Below are 24,052 nucleotides of genomic sequence, written 5' to 3'. Positions count from 1 at the left end.
AACTCTATCAACGTTGCTTTCAATTCGTTTATATTAAAAACATAAAATACTAAGTTGTACGTTTTCATTTCTAGTATTGGTAATTTCTTGATAATTATATTATGATCAAAGTGTCAAGGAAGAATATACAAGTTGTTCTACCAACCAAAACTTCATATATGCGTCATGACACTATCTTTGTAACTTCTTACTAGTTAGTGGGTTGAACTTGATTCTATGTATGGAAAACTATGTTTTAATTGGATGAGTTTAAAGAATTGAACTTATGAAACTTGTTTTATAATCTAATGGAATCGAAGTATCTATTCTAGGACCAATCCCTTAACCAAGGATCTTTACTAGGATCGATCCTAAGGATCTCTACTAGGACCGGTCCCAGGGATCTCTAGCAGGACCGATCTCTTGTAGGACCGATCCTTAATAACACTTGTATTTCTGAATGTTTACTCTAGGGTTTCCATGATTTTCGGAATATGAGTTGCTTAGATTAGAAAGTTCACAATGTCAACATAATGTGTACATGTGCTAAAATCTTATACTCCTTGATACTTAAGGTGAGATTCTGAACCAAAATATTCCAAAATACATTTTTATATTTGGAATTTATATGTCTTTAATTTCCCAGTAATTAAAACATATGTTTGGAGAATGTATTAGTAAGGTATACTTATATGCTAGCTAATATTGGTTGTCATCCATGGAGATATTGGTATATTTGTAAGATATCGGTTGGAATTTTATGAAAATTGGGGATATATATTGCATATCTTTTAATATTTTCGGTTATGGAAATTCATTGTTGTCCAAATTTACTAGGTCTATGAATAACGAAGTTTGTTATTCTTACAAACTTATCGCAGTGCAGACGCCATTTATTTTGTAGTCAGTGTGGGAAGTCGATTAACATTATTATTCGCAACAGTTACTTGGATAACAGAGTAACCTAATTAGGCGAAATCTTCTACGTCCTTTATATTTAAAGACTTCCGTGGGATCAAGAAGCGTCTAAAATTATTTCTTTGGTGGAAAAACTAGAATCGTATTATTTTTTTAGTTTCCGATTATTGATTTGGTTGACTAACGGTAGTTGAACCTTGATAACCACTAGTCTGTTTATTCAGTGATCCTTCTCTTCTGATATAAGGTCACTCGAAGTAGATTAAGGATCGATAAATTTCAGATATATTTTTAAATCTAACGATAGGCTTGTGATCATCCATTGTTAACAACCTCCGTCTGTGATTGATCATAAAGGAATCAAGTTATTTGTGAAGGTACATTGTAGACCGAAGATTTGTAGACAAGAAGATTTCTGATTGGTATTCAAATATTTATGATTATACTTCGCTACACTTGATTGACTGGGATCCGACAAGTTGGTTTATATTTGAGAAACTTTCGTAACTTGTTGTATAAATCCACGATCTATGATTTGGTGGTTCTCTTTAGGATTCGAATCCGATAGGTTGTGAACTAAGATTTGATTATCTCGTTAATCTAGATTTTAATAGATCTGAACCGATACAAAGAAGTTTATATTAATTAAATAGAAGAGCCTTTGTATAACTTAACTTATATCTATGATTTGGTTATCCAGATTGATAAAGCGGTTACCGAATAAAAATTAGTCTTTTACTTTTCGGGACATGATCCAAAGGATTAAAAGTCTTCATAGCAGCTAAAGAAATTAAGATAATGAACTCAATTTTAGGATTCTCGTGCACGACCAAATTGATAGTAGGCGCACGAATACTTAAGGAACTGAGTAACTTGAAGTTAGTTTACTTGGTGTCAACTATACGAAGTTGGTAATAGTCTTTTTATAACGGCTTAATTATGAGAGTATTCAAAAATTGACTAGGACCCCGGGTTTTTCTGCGTTTACGGTTCCTTCGTTGATTATAACCCAACATTGTTCAACTGAGCAATGCTCTAATAACAAGCCCTACTTTGAGCTCCACGATTCCTTTACATGTGTATCCATCTCATGTACATCAAGTTTGCCATATATATACGGGGGAGGATCCTTTGTGATAGTTATATTCTCACATTATTTCATAAGTTCGATTCTAATTAATTTTTTTTACAAAACCCAAACGACAATGAGCATGAAACTAATATTTTAGTGATAAGTTTCTCTTACAAAACTTTGCGTTCCCACCAGATTTACGTTTCCACCAAATATTAGAGCATTAAGAGATTCATATATAATTCACCATCTATCAATTTTAATTTCGATAATTGATTTACAAGGTGGTAAACATTAGTGGTATGCATTCCGGATTGGATTATGTTAATCTTTATAAAACTACAGTGTCAATAATTTGTGAATTGGTACTAGCCTACCAAAACTTATACTTGGAGTCGTCACTTTATGGTCTCCCTCGTTAAAACCCATATTTAATGCGCTTTGTTGAAGAAAAAATCCGATGGTGTGGTGTGGATTGATTCTTTTTGGGCCTAAATCTTCTTGCTGGACGGACATATCTCTATTCCTCATCGTTATCAGGCTTGCCCATCCTCCACCACCATCACTCTCCACAGCATACAACTTCTTCTTTCTCAAAAATCTCAGACAAAAGAATCGAATCGAATCGAATCGAATCAATCAATCAGTCTCTCTCTCTCTGTGGCTGCTTATCCATAAATCCCTAATTCCGAAAGGTACGAATTTCTCTATACGTTTATCAATCTTGTGCCCTAATTTCATATCTCTATTTTGACTTGAGTGTACGAATTTGGGGGTTTTTATTTGTAATTTCCCCTCACTGTTAGCAACTCTCTAATAATAATGTCTACTTACAGATTTTCTTGAATTTCTGTTGAGATTCAGAAGAATTCAGGGGTTTTGTAATTGCTTTTAACTGGAATTAGTGTTTTCTAGGGTTCATTTGTTATTATTTTTGTATTTGATATTGGGGTTTCCCAGTAATTTATAAGTTGTATTGGTTCAATTTCGTAAGTTCAGTGAAGTAATGAAATTCTTATTACGCGAGAATGATAAGCCAAACTCTCAATTAGAACATTAGAATTTGTGGTAAAACTGCCATGAGCAATTGATAAGTAGATTGTCGTGTTAAGAACACTGTTAATTCACTTCACGAGCCGTAATGTCCAGCAAATTTCCCTAACAAGGTGCTCTCGAACTCTGCAATGTCTCTTGTTTCATTTCTGCGCCCCTGCATTTTATACCTTGCTTGACGTTTTACTATGTAACAACACATGAGGGGTAGGATCATGACTGTCTAGACAAAATATACACACCACTCGCTACATTGCCACCTCTTTTCTCTTAAATTCTTAGTTAAAGGATGGCAAGCTTCCAACATGAACACGGATGCTTTAAAATATGTCATAGTTATCTGGTTAATCTGTTTTACATGTGGGTCTTTGTTTTTCCCCAATTCAGTAGTCTGTTTTTGATTTCTTTGAAATTTGTCATTACAATTGATTGTTTATTTCTAGGTTGTGCTTTTGTTTCTTCATATTCCTTCTTTATGTAGACATTGAGAACGAATAATATTTGTTCAACAATACCCATGATGTGGACGATTTAATTCTTATGACGCAATTAGGAAATTATTGTTAAAATTCTTCTGATATATATCATGGAATGGTCTGAGTTCTAAACTGACTTTAACTTTGCATGACAGGTATTCAGTTAATCTATAAGATTTAATTGCAGTGAATGGCATCTTTGATAGAATAACTAGGTCTTAACGGAAAACTCCCGTTAGGAATTTATAACATCATGGCACGAAAGGGAAATCAGAAAAGTAGGGATCCAGAGACATGTGTGGATTCTGTAAAAGTGGATAAAAAGGAAACAGTCGAACCAAGTGATGGCAAAGTTGTTGGTAGTGAGCAACTTCCAAATGGTGGTTCAAATGCTAAGAGACGGAATAAGAAAAGAAGTGCAGGAGAAGGAAAAGATAACAAACAGAGACCCAAAGAAACATTTGTGGAAAATAAGCAGAGGGTAGATACAAACGCGGATATTCTGCAATCGGCATCTATCTCTAATGGACCAAGAGAAGTTGATGGACATGTGGACAGGTCTGACGCTTCTGATTTTGCTGGAGAGAACGGACCATCAGTTAGTGGTGACCAGTATTTGAGAACTCCAGTGGACAGCATAAGGCATGGATTTCACTCAGCAAATATGAGGGAAAGTCCAGGGTCTCCAGATACCATACTTGGTAGAAATTTGGGAGAGTTAGTTGTATCCCTTTTGAAGGTAGTCAATGGGTGGCTAGAAAGGAAGAAGCCATTGCTTACTAGTATCACAACCATCTTAATGGATACCCGCGATTATGTTCGTCTCAAGATTTTGCAAGCATACCCTATTGTTTGCAGGTGGCTCATGCATTTGGGGAATCTAGTTATGCTTGTATCACTGGTATGGCTGGATTGTAGTCTTCGGGGCCTTGGTTCGTTTTTGCGTTTGGGTACAACATCCTTTTTTGCCGTCATTTGGTGTGGCATTTTCTCGGTATTTGCAATGATTGGGATATGGAAGTTTCTTATGATCATGGTAAGCTATGCTCCTTGGGCCATGTCACGGAGTCTTTCTTTTTGGTTTGGTTTTAATTGGAACCTGTAAAACAAATGCATGAATGGTTATCTTTTATGTAACGTAATGCTTCCTTCCCCTTGATCATTATCTATAATTACGTTGGATCTACTCTAAGGCAACTGTTGTTTCTATGCAAATTCATGATGCACAGGGAGTTGCTATTGTCTTAGCACTTTTTGTTGGCTTCATACCTGGAATTTTGGTACTTGCCATTTCTGCAACTGTTTCTTTATGGATATGTGGGAGCTTTTGCACAACAGGACTTGTCATTGTTGTTGGAGGTTGGTCTTTCTGAATTCTCTTTTGCTGATATTATTTGATTCATTTTTCTTAAGCTTGTAACTTGTTAAAACCTGGGTTGTTTTAAATGCAGGACTGGGATTTTTATTAAAAAGTGAACGCTTTGCTCTCTTAATAACAACTATGTATTCCGTGTATTGTGCTTGGATATATGTGGGTTGGCTTGGTCTGTTCGTGGCCTTGAATGTATCTTTTATCTCGAGTGATGTTCTTATACACTTTCTTAAAAACAACGTAAGCGAGCACGGAAGGTCCTATGAACGAAATCCCAATATGCAAGGCCCACCTGGTTCCTTCTCTGTGGCGCCCATGAATTCTTCTCCTTTTGAAGCTGGTTTTGGGAAACCAGCAGATAGAAATGCAGGAGAACCTTCAACAAGTGGGTCTGAGACTGAGCTGACATCTGAGGAAGAAGTTGTTCGGTTGTTAAATTCTCCCGATCACTATTCAGCCCTGGGATTGGCTCGTTATGAGAACATTGATATGTCGTTACTTAAACGTGAATACAGAAAAAAGGTATCACCATGACGTTATCTTTTTGTCAAATAATTTTCTGTATGCGATTAGAAACTCATGGGTCATGTGCTTGAGATAATTTTTGTCAAATTGATAATAGAAATTTTTCTAAATTAGTATGAACTAAGCGTTCAAAAGGAACCTTCGGTTATTTGGTTCATGTGAAGGTCAGTGAATAAGTATATTTTTAAAAAATGCAAAAAGTGATTGTTTGGTTTGTATCCAGGCAATGCTTGTCCACCCTGATAAAAATATGGGGGATGAAAAGGCTGTAGAAGCCTTCAAGAAACTTCAGAATGCATATGAGGTACATTTGGTCTTCAGTTAGTATTATAGTAAGAATCTAACCATCCTGGCGTACTTAAGTTTATAACTGGCTGTCTCCAGGTTTTACTCGACTCTTTGAAGCGTGAAGCATATAATGATGAATTGAGGAAAGAGGAGCTACTAAACTGGTTCCGGAGATCCCAAACTTCATCTCAGATGGTAAGTTCCCTCTCATAATTCTGAGCTTTTCTGAATTCAATGTATGAGAAGTTGGATTTTTCCCGTGTTGTTTATATATGTAAATCGAAGAATAAACTTCAGTGTAATAAACTCAGTTCAGCAGAACTAAGACTGAATTCATAAAGACTTAGCTGATTAGTAAAATTCTCTGAGTTAGCCCGCTTTGCTGTTTTATAGTGCCAGTCTTGTGTAATTTTGGGAGAACTTTAAATGCAGTAATCTTGTTTGGTTAGAAAGAGTATGAAACTGGACCATGAAATTTAAATGCATAAATTTCAGCTTCACTTAGGCCTGAGCATGAAATTAGACCATTGGTAGAACCATAGGATTACTGGTTATTCTAATATTTAAAGTTTGTGTCTGGAATTGTCACAGGATAGAGCCCCTGTTCTGAGAAGACATATATATGGGGTTTTCTTGTACAGATGTTAAGAATGTAATTGTTGTCTTCTGGTTAAGGATACGAAAGCCACCCAGCCTTTTATTGACCAAGATAGATGGTTAGAGACGAGGTTCACTCTATTCATGTGTTAGCTTGTTGTAGTCTGATGACTTACTTTATGTCCGTCGTTTATTTTTAATGCTTGCATGTCTGTCAAGATTATGTTCTCAACTGCATGCTGTTTGCTCACTACTTCCTTGAACTGTGAATTACGTGAACATCCAGAGTGGGAGACATGATCACTTTGCTTCTGGATTCACACAATTTGAGGGTGATGATGGCGAGCCCCTCGGAGATTTCAGACGAATAGCCTGCAGAAAGTGCCGTCAGTTTCACATATGGGTTCTTGTCAATAGACCAAAATCTCAAGCAAGATGGTGCCAGGTATGTTCTGTCGTTGGTTTATCTATATGATGAGGTATAGATAGTTTACAGATTACCTGATCCTGAACTTCTACCTTTTTTTCAAAGGAATGTAATGATTGTCATCCAGCTAAAGACGGAGATGGATGGGTTGAACAGTCCTCTAAACCCTTTTTCTTCGGAATGCTGCAGAAGGTACTGATCAGTACATAGTATAATATGGCTATTACAGCAATTCATTTGCATAGAATCGTGTTTGTAATTTCGCAAGAAACAATCCCTTTTATGAAATTGGACCTAAAGAAAAAAGAATGGAAATGGTAGCAATGCTATAATATCTACTTTCTGATTCTATTTGTCAGACCTGCTTCTTCTAATATACTGATTTCCGAATTTGACAACATCTTTTAAACAGGTGGATGCACCCTTGGCATATGTTTGCGCTGAAAGCAGGATTTTTAATGCAACAGCGTGGTTTAGTTGTCAGGTAATGAAATTCTATCCCGATACATATTTCTGCAGATTGTATTCAGCCTGAAATTCTTCATGGAAATACGAAGCATGTGTTAGCTATAGGCGAAACTGTCTTCAAAAGCATAATCGTCACATCCTAACTTAATTTATATCAAATTCATGTATTTATATACCAAGTCTTATTTTGTACAGGGGATGAGATGTCCAGCCAACACTCACAAACCAAGCTTCCACGTGAACACTAGTGTAACATCGTCTAAGCATGGACCGACAAAGGGAAATGGTGGTTCAGGACAAAAGTGGGCTGGTGGCATTCCGCCTAACATGGATGAGAACATGACAGAGGATGAATTTGTGGAGTGGTTGCAAAACGCAATGCAGTCTGGCATGTTTGAAGCTGCTGCTGGTAATCCACCTCAGCCAGATAGCCCCTTTTCTGGTGCAAAAAATTTCAACAAAACTCCAGGAAGTGGCGCCGGTGGTAGCAGTAGTAGCGGCAATAACAAGAAGAAGAGGAAGGGGAAAAAGCAGTGGTAATCCTGAAAACCTCAAATATACAGTCACAAAGGGAATGGATTGGTATTAGTAACTAATCTAACCCTACATTTTGAACAGAGGCTCCATGTGTTGTAAACAGGGAAACTGGAATACCAGTTATGGATGAAAAAAGGGGAAGCCATTATAATGGAGTTTCAAAATTTTTTGAGAAATTTAAAATTTCTCATTCAGCAATGTAAAAATCAATTTTTTTTTCCCCGTTGCAAAACTTAGTTTTGTTGTTTGGACCAAAGATCAAACGCCAACAATTGGGGGTTAGCCCAGTTGGCCGAGTTTGCTCAGTGGGGAGAAAGCCGGTGGCTGCGGTGCCAGGGGCAGGACGGGCTATGCCCTAGCAGCAGCAAAAAGAAAAAAGAAAAAATAAAAGAAAAGAAAAATCAAACGCCAATTGGCAAAGGTTAGTCCTGCAACTCACTCGGTTGCCTCAGTGACTAGACCTCCAATTCCCTGTAATATAAGGGATATTCCGTAAAATAATAGCTTGATTGGTAAGCCAGTGGTTTTCCCATCTGGGTCCGGATCGTATAATTTTCCCTTTCCTTTTCTAATTAAAGAATGCTGAAGCCGGTTTAGCTAACGTATATATAGGGAGCAGATTGAAAACTAGGTGATAAACAAGAAGAGATTAAGAGTCATGGAGAACAAAGATGGTCATGAAGGTGCACAGGCTAATCAACCTTCTAGTTCGACATCACGTCGTCGGCAAAGGGAAGAAGAGGATTCAAACCAGTCAAATCAACGTCGTTGGACAGATGAGACATCAACAACAGAAGACATCAACAACAGTTCCAACACAAGTTTCAGTCTGGAGGATGCTGAGAGGTATGTCGAGGAAGCTCTCCATATAGCTGGGCAGATGGATATGATGCAAAATCAGATGGAGGAAGAAGAGAGTTCAGTTTCTAATGAAGGATGGAATTCAAACCAGTCAAATCAACATCGGCTAGTAGATGAGACATCAGCAACAGAAGACGGAAACAGCAACAGTTCCAGTTCCAGCCCAAGTTTTAGTCAGGAGGATATTCAGAGGCTTGCCGAGCAAGCTCTCCAGGCAGTTAGGCAGATGGATGCGATGCAAAATCAACAAGGGACGATTACGATTATTGCAGTAGGTGTATTAAATATCGACAATGCAGATGGATCAGTTAGAACTATGCCATATACTGTGAGATCTCCGTTGTCTTTAAATATAGATGGCATGAGTTATGAGGAACTAACGGCACTGGAAGAAAGGATTGGCATCGTAAAAACAGGATTATCAAAAGATAATATCTTAAAGCAGCTGAAAACAAGAGTTCACACCACATCTGGAGACTCGATGGGGGAGGAGGAGACTGAGATTTGCACCGTATGTCAGGATAAATATGAGAACCAGGATAAGATTGCAACTCTTGGTTGCAAACATGAATACCACCAAGACTGCATAACAAAATGGTTGGTACGGAAGAACCTTTGCCCTATCTGCAAAGGACAAGCTCTGAAAACCATGGAAGAAAGCAAAAAAGAAGAAGTAGTGAACGAGTGCTAGATAATATGTTGTTTTTCTCTTCCGCAATATTGCAAGTTAATCTTAAACAATTATTGAACTTGTTAAGAATATGTTCTGCTAGAGTCCCCCTGCTAAGTCCCAAAGGTCTGGTACCCGCCCCCATGTGAGGGGGCAGTTTTTACCCCATCTGCAATAGACAAGCTCTGAGGGCTTGATTTTTTTTTTCTTTTTCCCGTTTGCACAGTAATGGAAGTTAGAACTACATCGTGCTTGATTTCTTGTTTTGTGTACGATTCGTTGGTCCAGTACAAACTGATAAATAAAAGATTATTTTTCTCTTCAATTTTGATTTTTGTGAGAGGGAGAGCAAAAAGAGATCTGAGGAGAGCAAAAATCCTAGCCAACTCACTAGTTGAACCGAGTTATATATATATATCAACGAGTCGGACTAAATTACCCTTTCAAGCCACACGAAATTTTCACATTACAGTCATCATTAAACCTACTCCTCGTCTTGTTCTTTTCTACAATCCTAATAACCATTACAGAGACTAAACTTCGATTAATGGTGGTGAACTTTTTTCTTGCCATTGTCATCATAATAAATACGAAATTACTGTCGTGCATATAAAAAGAAATCCACATAAGCCTATACAACAATTGATAGTGATGGAGAAATCTACATATCATCACCAACAGAAGTGAGATCATGATCTAGAGATTTCAGTCAAAGAGGAAAATTTTGCGCCAAAATGTTTCGCATCCTAACGTACGGATCCATTCAATCAAGATGGAAGTGTTTCCTACTATAGGACGGGGTCCTAATACTGAATATAATCTTATCACCGATAATACTACTGCTTCTTTTAACTTTTTTGATGAATAATAGAAAGATTTTCCATTACCTATGAAATTGATATTGATTTTTGGTGAACACACCTCTTTTTAAATCTAACAGGTACCATAACTTAACATTTTTGATTCGATGTACATAATAAATTATGGGTATCGAGGGTTCATAGATCGGAAAACAGAAATCAAAGAAGACAATGTTTAAAGTGGTTCGGTCACTGACCTACATCCACTGAGAAACCCCGTAGGGTGAATTGGATTGATCTCCAGGCTTGCTGGGATAATCTCTGTTACATTAGAACACTCGTATTTATATAGTGGTAAACTATAAGTGTTGTTGACTAATTACACGATAAGAAGCATATCTAGATAACAACTTGGATTACGGCATATCTTGGAAGCTTCTCTTCACTTATCTTGATTAAGTCCACGGTAGTTAGATTGGTTTTATCCTCTTTTCCAGTACGTGTCTTGATTGCTTGTGTTGCCTCGGACCTTCACTGGACTTTAACCTCGGCTACTTGTGTGTGACAAACTCTAATATTCCAATACCCCCCCTCAAGTTGGACACGTAATGTTTTGAAGTGTGCAACTTGAAAATTGTTGAACAGAACTCTGTATCCATGAACCGTCGATGATTATTAGCCATGGAACTTGAACTTGGACTTGAAATGACCCATGTAACAGCACTTGAGATCGGATGATGAGAAATATGGTAAATTCAAATTCTTCCACAAATCGTGTACCAGAATGGTAGATGATAAATGAGCAGTTGAACTACTACATTTATGAATTAACTCATAAACTTAGGGGCTAGGTTGATCTTGCATAAAGATCTAAAAGGAGAGAATCGCCCAGTGAAACCAGGTGAAATCATATTTATATCGCATAATCGATAACCAATCATCCGTTTTATTTTGCATCTCCTATTCCTCAGGGAGAGACTTGCGTTGAATATGATCACAATCTTATCATTATTAAGTCTGTGGGTGTAGCCATAGCCGGGAATCACACAAACCCATGTACTTGAGAGCAGTAGCAGAATGATCTTCACGAGGCATAAATGAGTGAAATGGCTTTAACAGGCTTGAATTATACATCAACTGGAGAAGCAAAATGATCTTCATAGAAACTGGTAGTTGCGTCTTGTGGTTGCAAACGGTCTTGAATTGATATTAGGCTTTCAAGAAGGTTTAGAAGAGTGGTACGGACTTGGTTTGATGATTACTAACCAAGGAATGACATGATAGACAAACCACTGGTTGTCTAAGAAAAATAGTTTTCACAAGTGAAAAATGAGCTGTATAGTCTTCATGCTCACAACTTGCTACTGAACCTGATAAAAGGCACAAGAGTTTATAGATACCTTCGATTTGATTGTTCAGATGATAATGCCGAATGAAACAGAAAAGACCATGCAGTTGAACTTGATCTTCATGCACGGACCTTGGAAGTTAAACTTGATGAGCCGTCTTCCATATGGGTTCATCAACAACTCGTAACTTATAAAAAGATGCTGAAACGTATGACAGGTGGATAAAAAAGATTTGATAAGAAAATTTGGAATTGAACAAAATCTCCCGAGATATCAGAAATATTTTAGGAAATAAATGGCTATTAATGCCAAATCGAGCAGACATCTCGACTTGCATAATAATAGCACCAGAGAAGTAAACAAAGCGGAAAGTTTGTTTTGATTTCGTCTTGACCTAACAGACACATAATAGAATCTTGATCCATTTGATTAAGATTTGCAGTGATGATAACAAATTTTGGAGTAAAAGTATCCTTCCAAAACGGATGATTATGCACAATCGTCGGAATAAAACCAACACTGGAATCAATAAAATTGTCCAAAATAAAATATGACAAAAATTGGGACTGATTTTCAGAGAAAAGAAACCTGAAAAGATTAATGACAGTTGCACAAAGTGCAAAACAAATGGAACTTGCAAACGGAAATGTAAACATCGTTTAAGATTTGAGAGTAGGACAATGATAAATTTCAAAGAACGATATCCATAGATATAATGAAAACGAAACTCATGATGATGAGAAAAACGATCATTAGGAAGAGTTATTTGATGATAACTCTGTTGGAAATAATGGATATAAATCATCCATAGAATATAGGCTAATATTGGAGATTAGTCCAAATAAAATAGATGAAAATGACAGAAAAAAAATTAGAAAGCGGAAGCAATATGAGCGGATCTCCCCGCTCTGATACCATAATAAATTATGGGTATCGAGGGTTCATAGATCGGAAAACAGAAATCAAAGAAGACAATGTTTAAAGTGGTTCGGTCACTGACCTACATCCACTGAGAAACCCCGTAGGGTGAATTGGATTGATCTCCAGGCTTGCTGGGATAATCTCTGTTACATTAGAACACTCGTATTTATAGAGTGGTAAACTATAAGTGTTGTTGACTAATTACACGATAAGAAGCATATCTAGATAACAACTTGGATTACGGCATATCTTGGAAGCTTCTCTTCACTTATCTTGATTAAGTCCACGGTAGTTAGATTGGTTTTATCCTCTTTTCCAGTACGTGTCTTGATTGCTTGTGTTGCCTCGGACCTTCACTGGACTTTAACCTCGGCTACTTGTGTGTGACAAACTCTAATATTCCAATACCCCCCCTCAAGTTGGACACGTAATGTTTTGAAGTGTGCAACTTGAAAATTGTTGAACAGAACTCTGTATCCATGAACCGTCGATGATTATTAGCCATGGAACTTGAACTTGGACTTGAAATGACCCATGTAACAGCACTTGAGATCGGATGATGAGAAATATGGTAAATTCAAATTCTTCCACAAATCGTGTACCAGAATGGTAGATGATAAATGAGCAGTTGAACTACTACATTTATGAATTAACTCATAAACTTAGGGGCTAGGTTGATCTTGCATAAAGATCTAAAAGGAGAGAATCGCCCAGTGAAACCAGGTGAAATCATATTTATATCGCATAATCGATAACCAATCATCCGTTTTATTTTGCATCTCCTATTCCTCAGGGAGAGACTTGCGTTGAATATGATCACAATCTTATCATTATTAAGTCTGTGGGTGTAGCCATAGCCGGGAATCACACAAACCCATGTACTTGAGAGCAGTAGCAGAATGATCTTCACGAGGCATAAATGAGTGAAATGGCTTTAACAGGCTTGAATTATACATCAACTGGAGAAGCAAAATGATCTTCATAGAAACTGGTAGTTGCGTCTTGTGGTTGCAAACGGTCTTGAATTGATATTAGGCTTTCAAGAAGGTTTAGAAGAGTGGTACGGACTTGGTTTGATGATTACTAACCAAGGAATGACATGATAGACAAACCAATGGTTGTCTAAGAAAAATAGTTTTCACAAGTGAAAAATGAGCTGTATAGTCTTCATGCTCACAACTTGCTACTGAACCTGATAAAAGGCACAAGAGTTTATAGATACCTTCGATTTGATTGTTCAGATGATAATGCCGAATGAAACAGAAAAGACCATGCAGTTGAACTTGATCTTCATGCACGGACCTTGGAAGTTAAACTTGATGAGCCGTCTTCCATATGGGTTCATCAACAACTCGTAACTTATAAAAAGATGCTGAAACGTATGACAGGTGGATAAAAAAGATTTGATAAGAAAATTTGGAATTGAACCAAATCTCCCGAGATATCAGAAATATTTTAGGAAATAAATGGCTATTAATGCCAAATCGAGCAGACATCTCGACTTGCATAATAATAGCACCAGAGAAGTAAACAAAGCGGAAAGTTTGTTTTGATTTCGTCTTGACCTAACAGACACATAATAGAATCTTAATCCATTTGATTAAGATTTGCAGTGATGATAACAAATTTTGGAGTAAAAGTATCCTTCCAAAACGGATGATTATGCACAATCGTCGGAATAAAACCAACACTGGAATCAATAAAATTGTCCAAAATAAAATATGACAAAAATTGGGACTGATTTTCAGAGAAAAGAAACCTGAAAAGATTAATGACAGTTGCACAAAGTGCAAAACAAATGGAACTTGCAAACGGAAATGTAAACATCGTTTGAGATTTGAGAGTAGGACAATGATAAATTTCAAAGAACGATATCCATAGATATAATGAAAACGAAACTCATGATGATGAGAAAAACGATCATTAGGAAGAGTTATTTGATGATAACTCTGTTGGAAATAATGGATATAAATCATCCATAGAATATAGGCTAATATTGGAGATTAGTCCAAATAAAATAGATGAAAATGACAGAAAAAAAATTAGAAAGCGGAAGCAATATGAGCGGATCTCCCCGCTCTGATACCATAATAAATTATGGGTATCGAGGGTTCATAGATCGGAAAACAGAAATCAAAGAAGACAATGTTTAAAGTGGTTCGGTCACTGACCTACATCCACTGAGAAACCCCGTAGGGTGAATTGGATTGATCTCCAGGCTTGCTGGGATAATCTCTGTTACATTAGAACACTCGTATTTATAGAGTGGTAAACTATAAGTGTTGTTGACTAATTACACGATAAGAAGCATATCTAGATAACAACTTGGATTACGGCATATCTTGGAAGCTTCTCTTCACTTATCTTGATTAAGTCCACGGTAGTTAGATTGGTTTTATCCTCTTTTCCAGTACGTGTCTTGATTGCTTGTGTTGCCTCGGACCTTCACTGGACTTTAACCTCGGCTACTTGTGTGTGACAAACTCTAATATTCCAATAGTACAGTGTATTTTATCTTGGAGTTGGAGAAGACGATGAGAGGGTTAGGTTTTAGTAAAATGTTAAACGTGTATGAAATATTTTGTGACCACGAAGGGTAATTGTGTCTGACTCGAACATTTATATTAAATCACTCCTAGTTAACTAGTCAACAATGATTTTTGATCTCCTCAAATCTCTTTTTGCTCTCCCTTTAACAAAAATCTTAATTTTATGTATCTGTCTTTTTGGTGTTATTGTTGGTTCCTTCCTTGTAATCAGTTCGAAATTAAAAGAAACATGACTCATGAGTTTTTGCGAAAATAAATTCATTAAAGAGGCAATTCGATCTTGCATGTTATGCTATATTGTGCGCAGCAATATTAGCATCTCGTGGAGTAAAGGTGCACTGCGAAGTGTCAAAGTTATAAGCTATCTTGTATGACCCATTTAACTGCTCCTCTGCCTGCCGCCGGCCATTTATGGCTGACATCACATTCTGACAATCTCTTTCTAAATACCCTTCTCCTTTGCCCACTTCATAGCCTCCATCATACTAGCAGACTCAGGTTGCTCTGGATCTACTCCATACATCTACCAGTCCAGCTTTACAAGAGTTCTTAAGGTACGCAGCATCAAATTGCGTTTAAAATAAGGGTCAATAGACAGTAGTCATATTCCATTTAGCTAGTTGACAAAGTCCCTGCATGTGCTGACTGACTCTAGTTGCATAATATTCGCCTGTATATTCTCAATTTTTTTAGAGACAGAACTACAAGCTCCATATATGCCAAAGGATAATACCGTCCATGGTATTGTTAGCAGAGACAGAACTACAAGCTCCATTAGGAACTGATCGCGGTATTTTCAACATTTCTGGCCAAGACACTACTAACAGTGGACCAAATACGCTTAACAAGATCACATTCAAAAATATATGTTGCATACTACGTACCTACTCCTCTATCAGAAAAAGGACAGCTAGAATGAATCTAGCCAATCTATCAAACTGGAAATTAATTATGTGCAGTAGGGAAACCAGACTCAAGCTCTTGCCGCCGCCACACAACGAATCTTTCAAGGGGAACAATATAATGTCCTCAAACACTTCTATTACTTTCACCAAACAGTTAGCAGTACTGTTAGAATCTTAATACGGATGGTATGTATATGGTAGTGCGAAAAAGAATGAAAGTTTACGAACCTGAATATCACTATCAGAGATTGTGAGTCATGGAGAACAAACATGGTTATGAAGGTGCACAGGCTAATCAACCTTCTTCTAGTCCTACATCACGTCGTTGGCAAAGGGAAGAACAGGATTCGAACCAGTGAAACCAACGTCGTCGGGTGGATGTGACATCAGCAACAGAAGACAACAGCAACAACAACAGTTTCACCATCAGATTAAGTATCAGCCGGGAGAATTTTGAGCGGTTAATGGGGCGAGCTCGCCAGATTGCTAGGCAGATGGAGAAGGACGCAACGCAAAACCAACAGGGGAGGAGGATTTACATATTTGATGTAGGCCGATTCCAGAACCAAGATGGAACATTTAGAACTACTCTAGATATTGTGAGACTTCAGGTGTTGACCCCCAACGTTGGTAGAGATGGCATGAATTATGAGGAACTAGCGGAACTGGGAGAAAGAATTGGCATAGTACAAAGAGGATTACCAAAAGAATTTATCTCAAGTCATCTGAAAACAAGAGTTCACACATCTAGAGACTCAACGGAGGAGGAGACTGAAATTTACACTGTATGTCAGGATGGGTATGAGAACAAGGATAAGGTTGCAACTCTGGATTGCAAACATTAAATTTGACATGATCAATGTTTAGTGAATTGTTATCAACTATTTTCGAATGAAAATTACTTCAGAAGTTTAGAGACAACGGGGAACCAGCTATCTATTAAGTAAACGAGTTGACTCTTGTATTGTTGAGCTCCTTTCCTCACTTCATTGTCCCATCTCTCCTAAGTCTGACATAGAGATAAGCTACCAGGTCTCTGCAGCAGCCTCGCCCTCGTCAGTCAAAGAAACATCTCTTTTTCATCACGAACAGATCCAGCCTATGACATTTCTTTAAGTGGCGCCATTGGAAGCAGCAATAACAAGAAGAAGAGGAAGGGGGGAAAAAAAGCAATGGTAATTCTGAAAACCTCAAATCACCCAGCAATGTAAAAATCAAATGTCTTTTGTAGTTACAAAATTTGTTTTGTTGTTTGGTCCAGAAACCAAACAGTCGAACACCAATGGCAATGGTTTGGCCTGCAACTCAGTTGGTTGCCTAAGTGAGTACTACACCTCCAATTCCCTAAAATAGCAGCTTGATTGGTAAGCCAAAGGTTTTCCCATCTGGTTCAGGATTGTGTCATCAATTAGGAATGGTCATTGGACAAGTTTCTTATTTAGGAAGCCGCTAATTATAGTATTTCCCGTTTCCTTTCCTCATTACATATTGCTAAAGCCGGTTTAGCCAAGATATATAAATAGGTAGCAGTAGGTTGTGATTTTATAACACATTCTAACCCAAGCGAAAATAGTTGAGAGTTCAAGAAGAGGAGAAAGGAGAAATTTGATCGTGAGCAAGTGAAAAAGAGGATTGAGAACCAGTTGAAGAACAAGAAGAAATTGTGAGTTATGTCGACACAAGATTTAAATCAACATCGTCGACAAAGGGAAGAACTGGATTCAAACCAGACAAATCAACGTCGTCGGGTAGATGATGAATCTGCAGAAAACGACGACAACAACAACAGTCCCAGGTCAAGTATCAGTTGGGAGAATTTTAAGAGGAGATGTCTCGAGATAGACAGGGAGTTTGAGGAGGATGCGATACATGACAGTGATACTGATGATGATGATGAGACTGTGGAAGAAGAGAGTTTAGTTTCTGCTGAAGAAGGATGGGATTCCAATAGCCAATTAGACGACCAAAATCATCAAGGGGCGACTTACCTATTTGAAAGAGTTCCTTGGGTCCATGATGCACAACTCGTTATTGGTAATGAAGATGGATCAGTCGTCAGAACTATTCGATTCGATGATGAGTTGCTTATCCAATTGAACCATAACGTTAGGTCATCAGAAGATGGCATGAGTTATGAGGAACTAACGGAAATGGAAGAAATGATTGGCAAAGTACAAAGAGGATTATCAAAAGAAACTATCTCAAGGGAGCTGAAAACAAGAGTTCACACCACATCTGTAGACTCGACGGTGGAGTCTGTAATTTGCACCGTATGTCAGGATGGATATTGTAATAAGGATAAGATTGCAACTCTTGATTGCCAACATGAATACCACGAAGACTGCATCACGCAGTGGTTGCTACAGAAGAACGTTTGCCCTGTCTGCAAAAGTCAAGCTCTGGAGTCGACCATGGAAGAAAACAAGAGAGAAGAAGTGAACAAATGTTAAACAATATTTTTCCTCTTCCGCACTATTGTAATGCTATTAAATTTAAAACGTTTACTGAATGTGGAAGTTAAATGTTGCTCGTGATCCCTGGTTTTGGTTACGTAGCTAGGCAGCCGTTCATCAGTCCATTATAATATTAATGATAAAATTATTTTTCTCTTAAATTCATTTATTTTTTTATGCTATTATTATTGTTTTCTTGTTTTCTATCCAATCACTGATTCTTAACAACCTGTTTTCAGTTTAGCAAAACCATCACCGTACTTAACATCTCCCATTTGTTGCATGTGCTTAACAACTTGGAAAGCACGCTGCTGAAAGTGTTTCCAAGACACTAGACCAACCATCACCTGCAGCTGCTATTAGTCTCATCCGATGACGTGTCAAATCCTGCAATACTTGCTCAACCAAGTACATACCCAACCGAAATCCAAACCCGAGTCAGCTCACCAACGACCAAGTTAGAGCTCTCCAGCATAGATAATAGATGTTGTTATATTGCTTGGCAGGAATTTTCAATTATTGAAACTGTGGTAATCGTTATAACAGATGAAGAAGGCGATGTCCAGGGAGAAAGGGATAAGCAACAATCATGGAGCTCTAGCTGCAACCAGATAGCATCACCAACTTAAAAAGGGAATCTGTAACTGGAGCTCGAACATAAAACGCTGGTAAAGAAACTGCTGTGTTTTGTTGGCGTGGATAGCTCTATTTACTTCACTTTATATTAGGGTTTTCTTTATCCTATGGAATTGTTTTGCAGTCTTCTCGTGGGATTGTTTTGTAGATTAGGTAGCTAGAAATAGTTCACAAGTTATCAAGCCTAAGAGATCAAGTTAGATAGAAATAGTTCAGAAGAAGCTTTCTCTGTGGCAAAGAAAGTATCTGTCAAGGGGGGAGATTAATGTTAATTCAAAATGTTCTCTCAAGTTTGTCTGTTTACTATCTTTCTCTCTTTCAGATTCCTGCATCTGTGGAGAAGCAGATGGAAACCATCATGAGGCAATTCTAACGGGGGACTGTGAATAACAAAGCAAAGAAAGGATGGGTAGGTTTTAAGAAATTAAAATTGCCAAAAGAAGGAGGTGGTGTGGGGATCAAAAAGTTAAGATTAATGAATAAATCTCTTCATGCCAAATGGATTTGGAGGTATTGCAATGAGGAAAATGCACTATGGAGGAAAGTTGTTAACCACAAATTTGGTGGAAATGAAAAAGCTTTCCTTCAAAATAAAACAACTAAACCCATTGGCAAGAGTTTTTAGGCTGGTATTTTGAAGTGCAGAGATCAAGTTGAGATGAATACTACTTTTCATGTGAGCAAGGGAGATAGATGTTTGTTTTGGAAGGATAAATGGTTGAACGGACAATCTTTGATGACTTTATTTCCTTTACTGTTTCATCTGAGCAGAATGCAGGAGGCAACTATACAAGAGATGCTTGAGTACAATCAAGAAAACATCTGGAATTTTGTTTTTTGCAGGAACTTAAAGGATGAGGAAATAGAGGATGTTGCTCATTTGCTGGATTTGATTTCAATCTTAGAAGGGGGGATGTCGAGGACTATAGAGTTTAGAAAAATGGTAACAAGTCTTTTTCTGTGAAAGAGTGTTACAAGGATTTGGAGGTACATGGACTGATTTACTTTCCATACAAATGTGTGTGGAACCCCAAAATACCACAGAAGGTAGTCTTTTTTGTATGGAATCTTCGCTTTGTGGTTGCTCCAACAATGGATACTTACAAGAACTCATTCATGGTCAATGGCTGCCTTTTATGTAAGAAAGATGCAGAGACTAATCATCATATTTTTTTGCATTGTGATACTACCAGAGAGCTTTGGTTCTTTTTCTTGTCAGGTTATAATCTTCAATGGGTGTTTCAAGAGTCAGTCAGAGACACAATTTGGGAGTGGAAAAGAAAGAAAGCTGGACTGCAGGAGCTGCGAACATTGCTAGACTGCAGCAGCGACGAGCAAAGTTTCACTGCAGCAGCTGCGATCATCTGGACTGCAGGAGCGACGAGAAAAGTTGCGCTGCAGCAGCTGCGATCAGCTGGACTTCAGCAGCTTCGATCGGCTGGACTGCAGCAGCGACGAGCAAAGTTTCACTGCAGCAGCTGCGATCAGCTGGGCCGCAGGATACGCGAACATAGCTGGACTGCAGCAGCTTCGATCAGCTGCATTGCAGCAGTGACGAGCAAAGTTTCACTGCAGTAGCTGCGATCAGCTAGAATGCAGGAGTTGCGAACAGAGCTGGATTGCAGCAACTTCGATCAGCTGAAATGCATCAGCGACGATCAAAGTTACACTGCAGCAGCTGTGATCATCTGGACTACAGGAGCGCGAACATAGCTGGACTGCAGCAGCTTCGATCAGCTGCAACGCAGCACCGATGAGCAAAGTTTCATTGCAGCAGCTGCGATCAGCTGGAATGCAGGAGCTGCGAACAGAGCTGGACTGCAGCAGCTTCGATCTGCTGGACTGCATCAGCGACGAGCAAAGTTTCAATGCAGCCGCTGCGATCAGCCAAATTGCGGGAGTGACGAGAAAAGTTGCGCAGCAGCAGCTGTAATTAGCTGGACTGTAGGAGCTGCGAACATAGCTGGACTGCAGCAGTGACGAGCAAAGTTTCACTGCAGCAACTGCGATCAGCTGGATTGCATGATACACGAACATAGCTGGACTGCAGCAGCTTCGATCAGCTGCAATGCAGCAACGACGAGCAAAGTCTCACTGCAGTAGATGCGATCAGCTGGAATGCAGAAGCTGCGAACAGAGCTGGATTGTAGCAGCTTCGATCAGCTGAAATGCAGCAGCGACGATCAAAGTTACACTGCAGCAACTGCGATCATCTAGACTACAAGAGCTCGAACATGGCTGGACTGCAGCAGCTTCGATCAGCTGCAATGCAGCAACGACGAGCAAAGTTTCACTGCAGCAGCTGCGATCAGCTGGAATGCAGGAGCTGCGAACAGAGCTGGACTGCAGCAGCTTCGATCAGCTGAAATGCAGCAGCGACGATCAAAGTTACATTGCAGCATCTGCGATTAGCCAGACTGCAGGAGCGACGAACATAACTGGATTGCAGTAGCTTCGATCAGCTAGACTGCAACAATTACTGAGGAACTAGAATAAAATAGTTCGATATACCTGAGTGTAACAGTTATGAATAAAATAGTTTTACTATAATCCAACTCATTTACGTCACTTGTGAGATTTTCTTTTGTAAATTACATCTGGTTAACCAGTTTTAGGTCAAGTATTTGAAGTGCTTAAAATTAGTTAGTTATGTGAAATAACCATTGGTATTTGTTATACGAAGTTTACTGTGATTTTAATTATGTTTTGACTGTGGGGTCGGTCGGTTAAAGAGTTTGGTTTTGCAAAAAATCCAAACTTGGTCGGTGAATGGAATTTGGGTTAATCCCGAATTTGGTCGGCCAAGAGTTTATGATAAACTCTAATTGTTTACTTGATCCTAAAGTCTAGGAACTTAATAACCAATTTAGGAAACCCTAAACTTGTAGGATAAGTTTGTGACTCCTATATAAGGAGGCTTAATCTATGAGTTTGAGCCATGGAATTCTCAAGGTAATTCTCATAGAGATGTGAGGGATTCATCCCACTTTTCGGGGTGGATGTGAGAAACCATTAATGGTGGAAAGAATACATCATTATGGTGGTTAAGGAATGATTATCGATGTTGGAAGATATGTCGTTATGGAGTATTCATATGGAGATGTTGGCAAGACATCTTGTCGAGGAGAAGATCATCTTGATGGTGCTGGATTAGATTATTGGTGTTGAGTTGAAGGCGTCCATGGTAATCTATATCAGGGTGTGCAGAGAAGATCATCTCGTTGTGGTAGATAATGTGGTAAACATTATCTCATATGGGTGACGACACTACTTTGGATTTATAGGGCGTTTGTTAGAGTTTTTCAGTCACATTATGGTGAGTCGATTAATTGATTATTAAATTCTTGTGTAATTCTCAATTGGTTCTATAATAAAGAAACAGGTCGTAGACGTTTGGTGGATGTAGACAATATATACACATTGTGTATATTGTTGAACCACGTAAAATCTGTGAGTACTTTATTTCTTGTTTCTTTTGTTTATGGATTGTATCTGTGTGGTTCTCTTTCTCTTCTTCTTATCCTAGATCGTAGTGAGGTTCATGGAGTAATCCGAGAGATCAATTGTTTCTTGTTAGCTATTTTGTTTCCGCAGTATTAGCATGTATATGGCTCTGACCCCAACAATTGGTATCAGAGCTTTAGGCTGTTTAGAAGGTTTGAAAAGAGAAGTTTTAGATTTTATGGATTGGCAGAAAATCTTGAAGACGAAGGATTTGGTTTCATCAAGTATGTAAGGATTTGATGTTATAGCTTCCGAAGATGCAGAGTTTGATGTTATCAAGTATGTGTAGGATTTGATTTCATCAGTTTGGGAACAAAGCAAAGTAAAGCGTATGGGTGAAGATGCTACTTTAGATCTTATAGGGTGCTTGTGAGAGTTCTTATGTTCGGTCACGTTGTGGTGAGTCAATGTATTATTTTAGTCAATCAGTTATGTAATTCTTAGTGGTGATTCTATAGTGAATAAAGAGGTCGTAGCCGTTTGGTGGATGTAGACAATATTACACACATTGTGTATATTGTTGAACCACGTTAAATCTGTGAGTACTTTACTTCTTGTTGATTTTTTTATGGCTTGCATCTATGGGGTTCTCTTTCTATTCTTCTTATCCTAGATCATAATAAAGTTCATGGAACAATCCGAGAGATCAAGTGTTTCTTGTTAGCTAATATGTTTCCGCAAGATTAGCACGTAGATGGCTCTGAACCCCAACAATTGGTACCAGAGCATTAGGTTAGACACCAATTTCCCCAACAATTGGTATCAGAGCTATAGGTTGGGTAAAAGATTTGAAGAGAAAGTTTTGGATTTTCTGGTTGAAAGAAAATTTTGAAGATGAAGGATTTGGTTTCATCAAGTATGTGATGATTTGATGTTACAGCTTCCGACGATGCAGAGTTTGATGTTTTCAAGTTAATATGAGATTTGATTTCATCATTTTTTGGAACAAAGCAAAGTGAAGTGTACTTCGAAAAGAATGGGATTATATCAGGTGATCTGCATTCGGCATGGTCAAGATATATGGTCTTGATGTTTATGGTGCTCTACATTGGATATTTGGCATTGATTCTTATTGGAGCATAAACTCTATGGATGGCTTCAAGTAAGTTTATTTATTGTCTATACTTCGTACTATATTCTTGTGATCTGTTTGAAAGACTTGCGTAGATTGGTTTTCAATTAATTGGTGTTTGCTTGGGAAGACACAAGAAGGCAAGAATATAGTAGTTGGGATACAAATATTAGTTTGTATGTTTGTGTGGAAGTAAAGATGAAATATAAGCATGTCAAAGTCTCATTATTGTTTCGGATTAATGGAAATAATAATTTAGTTATCAATCATCATCAATTAGATCATGTTGCTGATTTTCTTTAAAATGAAGTTGAAGAATACAAAGATGAATTCATACTCGTTCTGCCTTAATTGTTTGTTACAATGATGATTTGGAGAAATCTCGTAGTAGGTTTCGTTTTGGAAGTATTAACCGTTAGACATGGTTTGATATGTTCCAGAAGTGAAGAGTTTGAAATTCAGTCTTAGTATTTGAAGCACGTGGCTACAAATAGTTGCAAGACATTGATCATTGGATGAGATGTGATATTGGTTGTGGTGGAGTTATGGTTTCTTATTTTTATATAAGAAGAAGTTTTTCGACACAGTTTGTAGGGTTTGTTTGTCTGTGTTGAAGTTTG

At 38.0% G+C, this 24,052-nt stretch overlaps 4 protein-coding genes across 4 annotated transcripts; all 4 read left to right on the top strand.

Moving 5' to 3' along the window:
• The first annotated feature begins 2,439 nt into the window (after positions 1–2,439).
• LOC113326754 lies at positions 2,440–7,931 on the top strand. Its single transcript, XM_026574409.1, has 10 exons — positions 2,440–2,664; positions 3,654–4,534; positions 4,728–4,857; positions 4,950–5,392; positions 5,619–5,699; positions 5,780–5,878; positions 6,567–6,725; positions 6,813–6,899; positions 7,120–7,191; positions 7,371–7,931. The coding sequence occupies exons 2-10, from the start codon at positions 3,752–3,754 to the stop codon at positions 7,713–7,715; spliced, it is 2,199 nt and encodes a 732-aa protein (XP_026430194.1). The 5' UTR covers positions 2,440–2,664; positions 3,654–3,751; the 3' UTR covers positions 7,716–7,931.
• Positions 7,932–8,071: 140 nt separating this feature from the next.
• LOC113326755 (E3 ubiquitin-protein ligase RLIM-like) lies at positions 8,072–9,348 on the top strand. The gene is made up of 2 exons (XM_026574410.1): positions 8,072–8,224; positions 8,325–9,348. Exon 2 carries the CDS (start codon positions 8,371–8,373, stop codon positions 9,262–9,264), a length of 894 nt encoding a protein of 297 aa, XP_026430195.1. The 5' UTR covers positions 8,072–8,224; positions 8,325–8,370; the 3' UTR covers positions 9,265–9,348.
• A 6,883-nt stretch (positions 9,349–16,231) lies between these two features.
• LOC113326841 (probable E3 ubiquitin-protein ligase RHG1A) lies at positions 16,232–16,612 on the top strand. Its single transcript, XM_026574519.1, has one exon. The coding sequence runs from the start codon at positions 16,232–16,234 to the stop codon at positions 16,610–16,612; it is 381 nt and encodes a 126-aa protein (XP_026430304.1).
• Positions 16,613–17,437: 825 nt separating this feature from the next.
• Positions 17,438–18,217, top strand: LOC113326840 (E3 ubiquitin ligase BIG BROTHER-related-like). Its single transcript, XM_026574518.1, has one exon. The coding sequence runs from the start codon at positions 17,438–17,440 to the stop codon at positions 18,215–18,217; it is 780 nt and encodes a 259-aa protein (XP_026430303.1).
• Positions 18,218–24,052: the final 5,835 nt, after the last annotated feature.

This window comes from Papaver somniferum, unplaced genomic scaffold (assembly GCF_003573695.1).
Source record: "Papaver somniferum cultivar HN1 unplaced genomic scaffold, ASM357369v1 unplaced-scaffold_10, whole genome shotgun sequence".
Classification (NCBI taxonomy): Eukaryota; Viridiplantae; Streptophyta; class Magnoliopsida; order Ranunculales; family Papaveraceae; genus Papaver; species Papaver somniferum.
This window is presented reverse-complemented; position numbering and strand designations above follow the sequence as displayed.

Excerpts from the sequence above, each read along its gene's own strand:
- LOC113326755 (XM_026574410.1), top strand. The coding sequence starts at position 8,371 with ATGGAGAACAAAGATGGTCATGAAGGTGCACAGGCTAATCAACCTTCT.
- LOC113326840 (XM_026574518.1), top strand. The coding sequence starts at position 17,438 with ATGTCGACACAAGATTTAAATCAACATCGTCGACAAAGGGAAGAACTG.
- LOC113326841 (XM_026574519.1), top strand. The coding sequence starts at position 16,232 with ATGGGGCGAGCTCGCCAGATTGCTAGGCAGATGGAGAAGGACGCAACG.
- LOC113326754 (XM_026574409.1), top strand. The coding sequence starts at position 3,752 with ATGGCACGAAAGGGAAATCAGAAAAGTAGGGATCCAGAGACATGTGTG. Across the intron at positions 4,858-4,949 it reads ACTTGTCATTGTTGTTGGAG|GACTGGGATTTTTATTAAAA; the intron begins GTTGGTCTTTCT and ends TTTTAAATGCAG. Across the intron at positions 5,879-6,566 it reads CCCAAACTTCATCTCAGATG|AGTGGGAGACATGATCACTT; the intron begins GTAAGTTCCCTC and ends GTGAACATCCAG.